General features: G+C 49.3%; 1 protein-coding gene across 1 annotated transcript in view; it reads left to right on the top strand.

Moving 5' to 3' along the window:
* LOC137458969 (AF4/FMR2 family member 1-like) overlaps nucleotides 1-13,326 on the top strand; it is a 44,608-nt gene extending 31,282 nt beyond the window's left edge. Inside the window, exons 25-44 of the mRNA XM_068170262.1 lie at nucleotides 1,260-1,314; nucleotides 1,432-1,484; nucleotides 2,151-2,205; nucleotides 2,328-2,374; nucleotides 2,911-3,040; nucleotides 4,329-4,483; nucleotides 4,809-4,938; nucleotides 5,581-5,678; nucleotides 6,005-6,134; nucleotides 6,216-6,272; nucleotides 6,777-6,874; nucleotides 7,201-7,330; nucleotides 7,926-8,008; nucleotides 8,394-8,457; nucleotides 9,418-9,554; nucleotides 10,749-10,820; nucleotides 11,102-11,195; nucleotides 11,298-11,341; nucleotides 11,874-12,019; nucleotides 12,496-13,326. Of these exons, the coding sequence (XP_068026363.1) occupies nucleotides 1,260-1,314; nucleotides 1,432-1,484; nucleotides 2,151-2,205; nucleotides 2,328-2,374; nucleotides 2,911-3,040; nucleotides 4,329-4,483; nucleotides 4,809-4,938; nucleotides 5,581-5,678; nucleotides 6,005-6,134; nucleotides 6,216-6,272; nucleotides 6,777-6,874; nucleotides 7,201-7,330; nucleotides 7,926-8,008; nucleotides 8,394-8,457; nucleotides 9,418-9,554; nucleotides 10,749-10,820; nucleotides 11,102-11,195; nucleotides 11,298-11,341; nucleotides 11,874-12,019; nucleotides 12,496-12,617 (1,900 nt within the window). The 3' untranslated portion in view covers nucleotides 12,618-13,326. The remainder of the gene's footprint in view (nucleotides 1-1,259; nucleotides 1,315-1,431; nucleotides 1,485-2,150; nucleotides 2,206-2,327; nucleotides 2,375-2,910; nucleotides 3,041-4,328; nucleotides 4,484-4,808; nucleotides 4,939-5,580; nucleotides 5,679-6,004; nucleotides 6,135-6,215; nucleotides 6,273-6,776; nucleotides 6,875-7,200; nucleotides 7,331-7,925; nucleotides 8,009-8,393; nucleotides 8,458-9,417; nucleotides 9,555-10,748; nucleotides 10,821-11,101; nucleotides 11,196-11,297; nucleotides 11,342-11,873; nucleotides 12,020-12,495) is intronic.

Here is a 13,326-nt window from a genome sequence, read left to right as displayed (position 1 = left end):
TCAAGATGCTGCTATAGACAGGGGTACCCCTCCATCTGGCCCAACATTCTCAAGGCCTCATCCAAGGTGGCTTCCTCATCCAAGCTGTCTTCCAAGACTTGCAGGACTGGCAAGAGTGCTTCTGGCAGATGTGCCGAAACATATGACCCCATAATCTCACAGCAGTGCATTGCCAGCATTTTGGCTAGGCCTTTGCTGGAGCTAGTGCTTCCTAGAGCACATCTTCATGTGTCCTCAAGAGGCCAGTGCTGCAAGAGAGGAGGCTCGTGTGTCAGTCATGGGCTACTGCATTCAGTTCTTGCTCGTGGCTTGGTGGGAGTTAGTGGCTTGGAGTGGTCTGGAGCACTGAGGTTCCTTGAGGAGACAGTAGGAGGAAACTGGTTTTGTGCAGAGAGCTTTGCTGTGCTCTTGGCTACTCGCAGCTGGGAGGCAGGGACTGACATGGAGCTGTGTGAATGGGTCTTTCAGGTGTGGTAATAATGGAAGAGCTTGCATTGTGGAGATGTTTCCTCCCTCTTTGTCATTGAAGCTGAGCCCCCCTTTTAGGCCTGTTGTGGCTTTGGGAGTGGGAAGGATCAGGATGCATTAGGGGGGATTCATTGGCTCTGAGTCAGGTCAGATTGTCAGCTGTTTGTTTAATCAGCTGTTCTCGTACATGTAAGGGAAACACAACTCCAGTCAATGATTCTTGCAGCTTTCATTCCACTGTACTTCCCTAACCTGTTGTTAACCTTGATTGGCTGTGTTGGTGTGCTAGGTTAACATTGATGGGCTGTGTTGGTGTGCCAGGGTAACGTTGATTGGCTGTGTTGATGTGCTAGGTAAATGTTGATGGGCGTGGTTGGTATGCTAGCTTAAACTTGATTGGCTGTCTTGGTGCTTGTCTCACTTGGTGAGCCTAAACTTGACTGGCTGTGTTTGTTTATAGGTAGCCCTGGTTGGATTCCTTGGTGTCCTAGGTGACCCTGGCAGAGCAGCACTGCTCTTGCGGTCTTGGGTGGTTATAGGTGGTGGTACTGAGCTCATTGGAAAGTGTGTTGAGACAAGTGGGAAGCGCCCAGGCAGCCCTGGGTTGTCTTTGGCATTTTGTGTTTCAATCAGGTAATGAGAGGGGTTAGCAGTCAGAGCGTGAGGACTGGTCAAAAAGGATGTAGGAGTGTGGTTTGTTGTGGGGACAGCATCCACCAATTCTTTGTCAAGGTCTGCTGCCTGAAAATGAGCCTGCCTTGGCTGATGCCTGTCTTCTGGTTGTCTTTCAGTATGATTGGCAAGGAGGTGCACCTAAGTGACAGCGAAGAGGGCAGCGAAGACCAAGTGAGTTGCAGACAGTTTTTACACTGTTCCGACAGATCTGCCTTGAAACACCTTGTTCTGTTGTGCTGGCATCCTTCAGCTAACCATTTGCTCCCTTTCTCCTCTTTGTTTTTGTAGCCAGATGAGGTTGTTGAAAAGCCACCAACATTGCTTGCTGCTCCAAGCCACAGGTTTGTTCTCAAACTTCTGTTTAGACCAAATCAGGAGGAAACCCAAACTCTTTTCTGTATGTGGGGTGGGTGAGTCGGGGCTGCTAGTTTCTCTTGCAGCAGCAGCCTTTGGTTTCTAGGTGCCGGTAGCTGCTGTGGAAAATCTCCTTGAGTTCTCTGCAGTGGCTATTGAACCAAGTAACTGGGTGTCCATCAATGTTCACCTGGTGATCATTGGTGTTTTCTTAATGGATCAAGATGTGATGAAAGGGAAGGTCAGGAGTTAATGCTGATGCTGTCTGCTCTCCCAAGTGCCTCAGCATTAAGCTGGGAGTGGGAAGGATGAGGATGCATTAGGGGGGATTCCTTGGCTCTGAATCAGGTCAGGGTCTGTGATGTTTGCATATTAACCAGGCTGCCTGGGGCCCTCTTCCTTCTACAGTCTTGGACCAAAGTTCAAGCAGAATTTTGTTCTTTAAACAGGAGCTATTTTCAAATTTGTTGGTTTTGGCATGTTGTGGTTCTGTCAGGCAGTGAGAGGGGTTAGCAGCCAGAGTGTGGGGAATGGTCAAAAAAGATGTGGGAGGTTTGTTTTTTCTTGGACAGCATTCACCAATTCTTTGTGAAGGTCTGCTGCCTGAAACTGTGCCTGCCTTGGCTGATCCTTGTCTTCTGGTTGTCTTTCAGAATGCTGGAGGAGGACCTGCAGCTCAGAGACAGTGAGGATGGCCATGATGACCAAGTTAGTTGGAGCTATTTTGTATGCTAGGCCCACAGACCTGCCTTTAAACACCTGCTTCTGTTGTGCTGAGATCCTTCAGCTAACCTTTCCTCCCCCTCTCCCCTTTGTTTCTGTGCCCAAAGCAGGTAGTTGAAAAGCCACCATGCTCGCTTGCTGGTCCATGGCACAGGTATGTTCCCAAACTTCGGGCTAGACCAAATCAGGAGGAAGATCAAACTGTTTTCTGTATGTGGGGTGGGTGAGTAAGGGCTGCCAGTTTCTCTCGAGTTGCTTTATACTCCTTTAGTTTTCGGGGCTGGCATGGAAAGTTCCAATTAGAAGAGAATGAGGCTGGGAGGCTGGATTTTGCCTGTGAATCAGAGGTGCACTTCTCCAACTCACAGTATCACAGTGTCACAGTATCGCCAAGGTTAGAAGAGACCTCGAGGATCATCGAGACCAACCTGTCACCGCAGACCCATGACTAGACCATGGCACCAAGTGCCACGTCCAATCCCCTCTTGAACACCTCAAGGGATGGTGACTCCACCACCTCCCTGGGCAGCCCATTCCAATGACTAATGACTCTCTCGGTGAAGAACTTTCTCCTCACCTCGAGCCTAAACTGCCCCTGGTGCAGTTGAGACTGTGTCCCCTTGTTCTGGTGCTGGTTGCCTGGGGGAAGAGACCAAAACTCTTCCCTTCTTTTCTCCTCTCACTTTGTAGTGGCCCTCAGCTCCTTGAAGAAGGCAATCAGCAGGAGATGGGAGAGGTCAAGCTCCACCCCTGTGCACAGAATTCACCCTGGAAAGTGACACGAAAAATCACTTGTGGCAAGCCTCTTCAATTGTTGAAGGTGAGAGGTGGAGCTGGGTTTGTAGCAAGACCAAAGTGTTGTTTGAAATGTCCTTTAGAGAGCTCATTTCTGCTTCCCAGTTTTGAGTGGGCTCAGGATGCTCCTCCTTTAAAGGCCTCCTGAAACATCAAAAGTGAATGTGTATCCAAAGTATCCATAGTATCCATAGTATCATTCAGGGTTGGAAGGGACCACAAGGATCACCTAGTTCCAACCCCCCTGCCGTGGGCAGGGACATCCCACACTAGATCAGGCTGGACAGAGCCTCATCCAGCCTGGTCTGAAACACCTCCAGGGATGGGGCCTCGACCACCTCCCTGGACAACCCATTCCAGGGTTTCACCACTCTCATGGTGAAGAACCTCCTCCTCACATCTAGCCTGAATCTCCCCACCTCCAGCTTCATTCCATTCCCCCTAGTCCTATCACTACCTGAGATCCTGAGAAGTCCTTCCCCAGCCTTCCTGTAGGCCCCCTTCAGATACTGGAAGGCCACAAAAGTGTCCACAAATGCTTCATGCTGGACACAGGGCACCTGTGGAGCAGCTGGAAAGTCCTGTCAGCTGTCTAAGAAATGCCTTGGTGTTTTAAAGTGTCTTCTACTCTCTTGTCTTGAAACCATGGTGTTCCATAGAACAAAAGTCCTGGAATGTTTTGGCCACCAGCAGGTGTGCTGTCAGTAGCACGCACTGAGAAGTGCTGTTTCTTGCACAGTTTCTTTTACAGTTTCCTTTCCAGTGTCTTGGCTTGTAGCAAATGATTGGGAAGCTTTCTGATCAGGTGAGCTGCTGATTTGCACACTTTGTGCTGCCAGATCTGTGGAGTGCAATTGAAGTTGTCGTTTATTACCACTCTGCCTTCCTGGTGCCTGTTCCTCTGGCAGACAAGGGCTGTGATTTGAGGTGACTGTGTAAAATGTCACCTGTATCAAACTCTGCTTGAGAAAACCCAAATCCCTGCTCCTCTGGGGAACCTGGGTGATGTAACCCTGGAGTGAGTGCAAATTTTTCCATCCCCTGACTTCAGGTGGTTTTAGCAACAAGAGGTTTAGCAGTTCCATCCCCACCAGTACAAAAGAATTCATCTCTCCAAGCAAAAGGAGATAAAATGTCATGGTAGGATGGTGGTCAGTGAGCCAGACATCTGCACCCACTGTGCTCTGAGTTTCCACTTTGTTGGTTCCACTCTCTTGTCTTTAAGCAGAAGCCATCAAATACAGCTGTGCAGATCAGCATTCATGTGAGCTTTCAAACCTGAGCAGTTTTTTCCTTTTTATTCTTCATGCTAGAGGATAATGGAGGCTGAAAGGATGGCAGAGAAGGTAGAAAAAGAGAAAATGTCCTTGGTGGGAGCAGCTCCCAGCACCTCCCAAAAACGGGAGTGGTCAGAGAAAGAAGAGATATCAGTGGGGTGTGCAGCTACCAACCTCTCCAGTGAACGGAAGTGAGTACAGAGCAGTGGGATGGCAGAAAGGCTATTGAACTGAGTAACTGGATGCCCATCAATTTTCACCTGGGAATCATTGGTGTTATCTTAACTGAGGAGGGCCTGATGAAGGGAAAGGTGAGGAGTTCATGCTGGTGCTGTTTGCTCCCTCAGCTGCTTCAACATTTAGCATTTCCTCGAAGAAGGATGAGAGAATGGTTTGGGTTGGAAGGGACCCTAAGGATCCAGTTACAAATGAATGCAGCTGGGATGCTGGAGTTTGCCTGTGAATCAGAGGTGTACTTCTCCAACACTTCCCTTCTTTTCTCTTCTCACTCTCTAGTGGCTGTCAGGTTCCTGCAAAAAGGAATCAGAAGGAGATGGGAGAGGCCAAGCAACACCCCAGTGCACAGAGGCAGCCCTTGAAGGTGACACCAAAAAACCCTTCTGGCAAGCCTCTTGAAAAGAGGAAGGTGAGAGGTGGAGCTGGGTTTTTAGCTGGACCGAAGTGTTGTTTCAAATGCCCCTTTGGAGAGCTCGTTTTTGCTTCCCAGGTTGGAGTGGACTCAGAATGCTCCTCCTTTAAAGGCCTCATGAAACATGAAAAGGGAGTATGTGTCCAAAGTGTCCACAGGTGCTTAATGTCGGCGTCAGGGCACCTACCATGCAGATGGAAAGCCCTGTCAGCTGTTCCTCTGGCAGACAAGGGCTGTGATTTGAGGTGACTGTGTAAAATATTACCTGTATCAAATTCTGCTTAAGAAAACCAAAACCTCATCTCCTGTGGGCAGCCTGAGTGATCCAGCCCTGCTATGAGTGCAAATCTTTCCATCCCATGACTTCAGGTAGTTTTAGCAACAAGAGGTTTAGCAGTTCCATCCCCACCAGTACAAAAGGATTCATCTCTCCAAGCAAAAGGAGATAAAATGTGATGCTAGGATGCTGGTCAGTGACCCAGACATCTGCACCCACTGATCCCCGAATTTTCTCCGTGTTGGTTCCACATTCTTGTCTTTGCCCAGATGCCATAAAATACAGCTCTGCAGATCAATACTTCATGTGAGCTTTCAAAACATGAGCAGTCTTTTCTTTTTCCTTTTTATTCTTCATGCTAGAGGGAAAAGGAGGGGGAGGCTGCTAGGAAGAAACTGAAGTCAGAAAAAGAAGCCATATCGGTGGTGTGTGCAGCTACCAACATCTCCAGTGAACGGAAGTGAGTACAGAGCAGTGGGATGGCAGAAAGGCTATTGAACTGAGTAACTGGAAGTCCATCGATTTTCATCTGGTGATCGTTGCTGTTTCCTTAATTGAGCAGGGCCTGATTAAAGGGAAAGGTCAGGAGATCATGGAGATGCTGTTTGCTCCCTCAGCTGCTTCAACATTTAGCATTTCCTCGAAGAAGGATGAAAGAATGGTTTGGGTTGGAAGGGACACTGAGGATCCAGTTAGAAAAGAATGTGGCTGGGATGCTGATGTTTGCCTGTGAATCAGAGGTGTACTTCTCCAACACTTCCCTTCTTTTCTCCTCTCACTCTCTAGTGGCCCTCAGGTCCCTGTAAAAAGCAATCAGAAGGAGATGGGAGAGGCCAAGCAACACCCCAGTGCACAGAGGCAGCCCTTGAAGGTGACACCAAAACACCCTTCTGGCAAGCCTCTTGAAAAGAGGAAGGTGAGAGGTGGAGCTGAGTTTGTAGCTGGACCGAAGTGTTGTTTCAAATGCCCCTTTGGAGAGCTCGTTTTTGCTTCCCAGGTTGGAGTGGACTCAGAATGCTCCTCCTTTAAAGGCCTCATGAAACATGAAAAGGGAGTATGTGTCCAAAGTGTCCACAGGTGCTTAATGTCGGCGTCAGGGCACCTACCATGCAGATGGAAAGCCCTGTCAGCTGTTCCTCTGGCAGACAAGGGCTGTGATTTGAGGTGACTGTGTAAAATATTACCTGTATCAAATTCTGCTTAAGAAAACCAAAACCTCATCTCCTGTGGGCAGCCTGAGTGATTTAACCCTGCTATGAGTGCAAATCTTTCCATCCCATGACTTCAGGTAATTTTAGCAACAAGAGGTTTAGCAGTTCCATCCCCACCAGTACAAAAGGATTCATCTCTCCAAGCAAAAGGAGATAAAATGTGATGCTAGGATGCTGGTCAGTGACCCAGACATCTGCACCCACTAATCCCCGAATTTCCTCCGTGTTGGTTCCACATTCTTGTCATTGCCCAGAAGCCATAAAATACAGCTCTGCAGATCAACACTTCATGTGAGCTTTCAAAACCTGAGCATTTTTTCCTTTTTCTTTTTTATTCTTCATGCTAGAGGGAAAAGGAGGGGGAGGCTGCTGGGAAGAAAGTGAGGTCAGAAAAAGAAGCCATATCGGTGGTGTGTGCAGCTACCAACATCTCCAGTGAACGGAAGTGAGTACAGAGCAGTGGGATGGCAGAAAGGGTATTGAACTGAGTAACTGGAAGTCCATCAATTTTCATCTGGTGATCGTTGCTGTTTCCTTAATTGAGCAGGGCCTGATTAAAGGGAAAGGTCAGGAGGTCATGCTGATGCTGTTTGCTCCCTCAGCTGCTGCAGCATTTAGCATTTCCTCGAAGAAGGATGAAAGAATGGTTTGGGTTGGAAGGGACACTGAGGATCCAGTTAGAAAAGAATGTGGCTGGGATGCTGATGTTTGCCTGTGAATCAGAGTTGTACTTCTCCAACACTTCCCTTCTTTTCTCCTTTCACTCTCTAGTGGCCCTCAGGTCCCTGCAAAAAGCAGTCAGCAGGAGATGGGAGAGGCCAAGCAACACCCCAGTGCACAGATGCAGCCCTCGATGGTAACACCAAAAATCCCTTCTGACAAGCCTCTTGAAAAGAGGAAGGTGAGAGGTGGAGCTGGGTTTGTAGCAGGACCAAGGTGTTGTTTGAAAGGTCCCTTTGGAGAGCTCATTTCTGCTTCCCCGATTGGAATGGACTCAGGATGCTCCTCCTTTAAAGGCCTCACCATACATGTAATGGGAATATGTGTCCAAAGTGTCCACAGATGCTTCATGTTGGTTACATGGCACCTGCCCAGCAGAAAGCCCTGTCAGCTGTCTATGAAATGCTCTGGTGTTTTTAAGCATTTTCTAGGGTCGTGTCTTGAAACCATGGTTTTCCATAGAGCAAAAGTCCTGAAATGTTTTGGCCACCAGCAGGTGTGCTGTCAGTAGCACTGAGTCAGAAGTGCTGTTTCTTGCAGTTTCTTTTACAGTTTCCTTTCCAGTGTCTTGGCTTGTAGCAAATGATTGTGAAGCTTTCTGTTCCAAATCCATCAGTCTGTCCTCACAGGAGTAGTGCTCCAGCCCTCTAATCATCCTTGTGGGCCCAATTAAATATCTTGTCTTGAAATTTTGGATATTTTGGAAAGCCAGGATTTGAAATTATTTCAGGGGTGATGCCTCTAAGCAGCTTTATCTCTGCTCTGTGATTTTTCAGGGTTCCACAGGGTATGTCACAAAGCGTTTCCCAGTGCCAGAATGTAGCTCCAGGCTGTCAAGGCCTCACCTCAAGGCTGCAAAGTAAGTTTTCGTTTCCCACTCCTTATCTGCACTTTCTGAGCATGCCAGGCAAGGCTGGCCCTGCAGCCAGCCTGGCTTCTGCTTCTTAAGGACTACCTTCTGGGGAGGAAAGAGAGCTGTCTGAGAGGTGCTGTATGCTCTCTGGGCATTGGCAGAGGCGGACCACAAAGATGATGTGAGAGCTGAAGCACCTCTCCTGAGAAGTCAGGCTGAGAGTGGTGGTCTTGTTAAGCCTGGAGAAGAGAAGGCTCTGCAGAGACCTTGTGTGCAGCCTTCCAGGGTCTGAAAGGGGCTACTACAGGAGACCTGGGGAGGGAGTTTTTCTGATCATTATTGCACTCTCTTTATCCCTTTCCTATTTTACTTCTCTGTGTCTCCAATTCAGGAAGCAGCAAGTAAAATACTACCAAGAAGAGGTCAAGAGGCTGAAGGGCAAAGCTGATGCCATGGTAAGTCTTGGCCCTGTGCTGGAAATGGCAACCAGCTCTTGCATTTGGACCCGCTCCGTGTGTGCATGTGAAGAAGAGCATCTGGGTGAGGTCACTGCCATACTTCAGCTCCCGTGTCAGGAGCCTGGCTTCATTTGCCAACTGTTCAGACATTTCCCTTTTTGACAAACACATCTAGAGAACATGGCAAGGCAAGGGCACTCAGAATGGATGCTGTCCGTGGTTAGCAGGCCTGTTGTCTTTGCAGAGCTGTCTCAAAGTCCTTGTCAGAGAGACGGGGCAGTCAGTTTTAAGACAGTTCCCTCTGAAATGTCAGGGCCCTGAGGCTAATGGTGTTGCTGGTGGACAAGACTTGGAAGTGGCCTTTGCAGATGGAAATTACTTTCTCCACCCCATGCAGTTAAACAGCATGTATGAATGAACATACATTTTTTTATTTGCCAAGTCAGATAATGGAGATTTGCTGCTTGCCACTTATCTGTGAATTGAAGTGAGGGAATACTGCAGTGGGAAAGCTCCATCTGCCATTCACAAGGCAGGTTTCCAGGACCAGACAGAAACATCCTGAAGGAAAAGACTGAGCAAGAGGAAGAGATATTCTCCTCCCTTGCACCAGCTGCTAGGAGGAGAGGAAATGGCCCACCTGCTCAGGTTGCCCCAGGAGAAGTTTAGGCTGGGTATTAGAAGAAACTTCTCCACTGAAAGGATTCTCCAGCAGTGGCAGAAGTTCTCCCGGGAGGTGGTGGAATCCCCGCTACCAGAGCTGTTTAAAAGACACAGAGATTTGGGACATGGTTGGGCACTTGGCTTGCTGGAGTTAGATAATGGTTGGACTTCTGGGCCTGACTTTCCTCAACGTTCTTCAACTCCTGCCTAGCAAGGGAGGCAAAAGATCTTCAAGCACAAGTAAGAGAAGCAGTTCTTATGGGAGTCAAAATATGCTCATTTTGTTCCCAACAGCCCCACTTCATTGGCAAGGGCATTCAGTACCTGGATGCTGCCCTTTGCTTTGCTGAATACGGGATGGGCTTGGAATGGGATGCACCACCACCCAGATCAGCTTCCCACATCTTCAGAGATACTATAGAGCTCATCAGGTAAGTAGTTTTCAAAGCCTGGTGGTTAGGCAGCATGCTGAGAGGGGAAGGGTCAGTCACATTGCTAGTTTTGCAACTGGGTGGTTCCAGATTCCCACCATGGAGTAGAGTTCAGGTTGCTATACAAGCATGAGACAGACAGACTCTCAAGAGGAACCAGAAGCAGTGAGAGAATCCCAGTATGGTGGGGCTCAGAAGGGGCCTCTGGAGATCACCAAAGCAGGATCATTCAGAACAGGTTGTGCAGCATCACCATGTCCAGGAGGGCTTTGGAGTCTCTGCAGAGAAGGAGACTCTGCAGCCTCTCTGGGTAGCCTGCTCCAGGGCTCTGGCACCCTCACAGCAAAGAAGATTTTCCTTGGGTTTAGGTGGAACTTCCTGTGTTCTAGTTTGTGCCCCTTGCTCCTTGTCCTGTCACTGGGCACCACTGAAAAGAGTCTCTCATGGGGTTATTGTCAGCCTAGTGCAGGACCTGGCACTTGGCCTTGTTCAGTCTCATACAACTGTCCTCAGTCCATTGATTCATGCTGTCCAGGTCCCTCTGCAGCGCTTCCTCCCCTCAAGCAGAACAACACTCATGCTCCGATGAGATGTGGCAGTGTCGTCTGCAAACTTCTTGAGGGTGCACTCAATCTCCTCATCCAGATCCTTGATAGAGATATCAAAGAGAGCTGGACCCAGTGCTGAGCCCTGGGGCACAGCACTTGTGCCTAGCCACCAACTGCATTGAATTCCATTGCCACCACTCTCGGGGCCCAGTCATCCAGCCAGTGTTGCATCCAGCAGAGTGCATGCCCGTCCAGGCCATGAGCAGCCAGTTTGTGCAGCAGAATGCCTTGGGACTGTGTCAAAAGCTTTACTGAAGTGCAGGCAGACACATGCATGGCCTTCCCCTCATCCCCTAAGAAGGTCACCTTGTGATGGAAGGAGACCAGGTTAGTCAAGCAGGACCTGCCTGTCCTAAACCCATGCTGACTGGGCCTGAGGAGAGTGAGTCACGCAGGGGCCCCATCTGTCCCCACTGCATGGAAAAGATGGCATTGAGAGACACAGTCCTCTGCTCAAGATGACAGAGAGCACTCGGTGCCAGGACTCAGGGCAGGTCTCCTGGCTTGTGAGATATGGACATCTCATAGACAGTGAGACTTGAGAGCACTGGTGGCTGACAAGATTCTGTTTGTTTCCTTTCCTTAGATTAATCACAACGATGAAATCCTTTGTGGACTCCTCACCAACTCCACATGAAGAAATCCTTCTGCTGTTGTGGTGCGTACCTGGGGGCTCACTCAGCCTGGGGCACCTCTAAGAGGCTGGGCACCTCCTTATGTGAAAGAGCAGGCATGGCCCTTCCTCCTTTGGTTTCGGTTTTGCTTTTTCCTCCCTTGGGATTTATTTCCCAGAGCCTTTTTCTGCGATGAGGAGCAGCAGGAGGGGAAACCTGAGCTTTCTGGGCTGTGCAGCACAGCTGATGTGCGCCTGCCTCTGTCCCACGAGGCTGAGTAGTGCTGAGCCTGAAGGCTGAGGCTTGGCTGTGTTTCTGTCCACAGCATGCGCTGCCAGTCTCTCCTGCACATGGCCATGCTGCAGCACAAAAGGGACACAGCAATGAAGTATTGCGGGATCCTGAGTCACCACTTCGAGGTAGGGCAGGGCTGTTCCTGAGCTGCCAGCTGGATGGCTGCAGGAGGAACTGATGGTGGCAGAAGTGCCCAGAGCTAACAAGAGTTCTGTTCCTTGCTGCAGAGTTCTTCCAGAGCAACACGAGCACCTTCTGCCAGTGCTGCAAGGTAAGGTTTCAAACTACAGACCTTGTAAAGTGCCCGTGTGGGTGTGAGTGAAAAGAGGAGCTGTGTGAGTTGCAGGCCGCATCCAGGAGTGCTTCCCCGCTCGCTCTTTTCTTGCCACTGACATCACAGTGTTATGGGACATGAGGATGCTTCTGCTCTCTCTTTCCTGTATTTCCTTGTTGGAAAAGATTGTTGGGCGTTTTTTGTCACTAGGTCCAGGATGTATCTATCAAGCAGAGCAGTTCTCCACCACAAACACAGGAGGAGCGGAGTGAAGATGACACGGTGCCTGTGCTGTGTCAGGGCCCCTGCTGTTGTCATCTGTATTCTGTTAAAGATCCCCTGATGCTTCCTGGGGTACCATCCCCATCTCCAAGGCCTCTGTCCCCTGACATGGTGCAGTCCATTTCATAGTCTCCCAGGAGCCTTGGTAGAAGCCCTCTCTTGCCAGTGACTACAATGAGGCTGCCTGCAGTGGTGTGGTGGATGGGTGGCCCATTCTGATCCCCAGTCTCACCTTTTCTTTTGTCAGCTCCAGTGCCACCAGGAATGAATCAGCAGTCTCAGTTCCCACTCATGTACCCCTCATCACCTCTTCCTATGTTGAGGTCACTTCCAGTATCTTCTCTGCCTGTGATATCTGGGAAGAGGCTGAAGTCCTGGCCAGGAAGAACAAGGGTAAGTAAGCCTTGGTCCTCCAGCCTTTCTCTCCTGCATGCTGTGTGTGTCTCAATGGAAAGGCTGTCCTGGCATCCTCATATCTGCGAGCTAAGGGATGAGGGTATCAAGTGCAGGAAACAAGTCACCTGGCTTCATGGTAACACAGGAAGAAGCCTGAGGGGGGTTGGTGTTTGTTTTTCCCTTTGGGGCACTTCCCTCTTTGGAGTTGGTGCCCCTTCTGGGAAGATCAGCCTTCTGCACTGCACCCTGTGGGTTTAGTTTGTTTGTCAGACATCCAGGTGCTTTTGTCTTGCAAAGAGTGAAGCTGGCTTCTCTCTCTTTAATGGAGCAGCTGAGCAGCACTTGAACTGGGCTCCTTGCTGGCCAAGTGACAGCATGCTGCTGTTGTCCTTCCTTGTCCTCCCCTTGTCTCTCAGATGTGCCTGTTGTGTGAAACCCACCAACTCTTTTCTCTCTGCCTGTCCCTTTTGCAGAGCTTTTTGCTGAACTCAGCGCAGCGGCAGGCAGTCTGGCTCTGAACAGCAGCGTGAGGGAGCTGGTCCACTACGCTAGACAGGCTTTACAGTGGCTGAGACGGGAGACAAATACACCCTGACTGGCCTGGGTGATGGAAGAAACATCCTCCAGAGCCGGACCTGGGGAGGCACTGGATGTGCTTTTATAAGGAGCTGTTTTTAGTAGTTTTATATAGCAAACTATTTGTAGTGTTTTAGTAAAGAATTCTTTTTAGTATGTTTATAGGAAGCTGTAACTTGTTTGAATTTGATGAGCGTGTAATACGACACGTGCACTGCGTATTGCATTTTAGGAAGCAAAACTAAAAGTAAGTGGAAAAATTACCAAGCTGTGCCAGGGGAGGTTTAGACTCGAGGTGAGGAGAAAGTTCTTCACCAAGAGAGTCATTAGTCATTGGAATGGGCTGCCCAGGGAGGTGGTGGAGTCACCATCCCTCGAGGTGTTCAAGAGGGGATTGGATGTGGCACCTGGTGCCATGGTCTAGTCATGAGGTCTCTCATAACAGGTTGGACTCGATGATCCTTGAGGTCTCTTCTAACCTTGGCGATACTGTGATACTGTGAAAGTATTACCTTGGACACAAATTGCCCTGAATGGGCTTGTGCAGCTCATCCATGTGATTCCAGTGAATGACCCCTTGCATCAGTACTGACAGTGAGGAAAACAGAAAGGCAAATTCCTTTCACTCTGATTGCGTGATTGTGTGGTTGCAGGGAAGGTCATAGTAGTGCTCAGGAACTGGTGATATCTACAGGCCTGAGAAAACAGAAACCATCCATGCTTTGCAC

The sequence above is a fragment of the Melanerpes formicivorus genome, unplaced genomic scaffold (assembly GCF_026170545.1).
Source record: "Melanerpes formicivorus ecotype bairdi unplaced genomic scaffold, bMelFor1.0.p_v2 SCAF_302, whole genome shotgun sequence".
In the NCBI taxonomy this organism is placed as follows: Eukaryota; Metazoa; Chordata; class Aves; order Piciformes; family Picidae; genus Melanerpes; species Melanerpes formicivorus.
The sequence above is the reverse complement of the archived record's forward strand: the minus strand, read 5'-3'. Positions and strand labels throughout refer to the sequence as shown.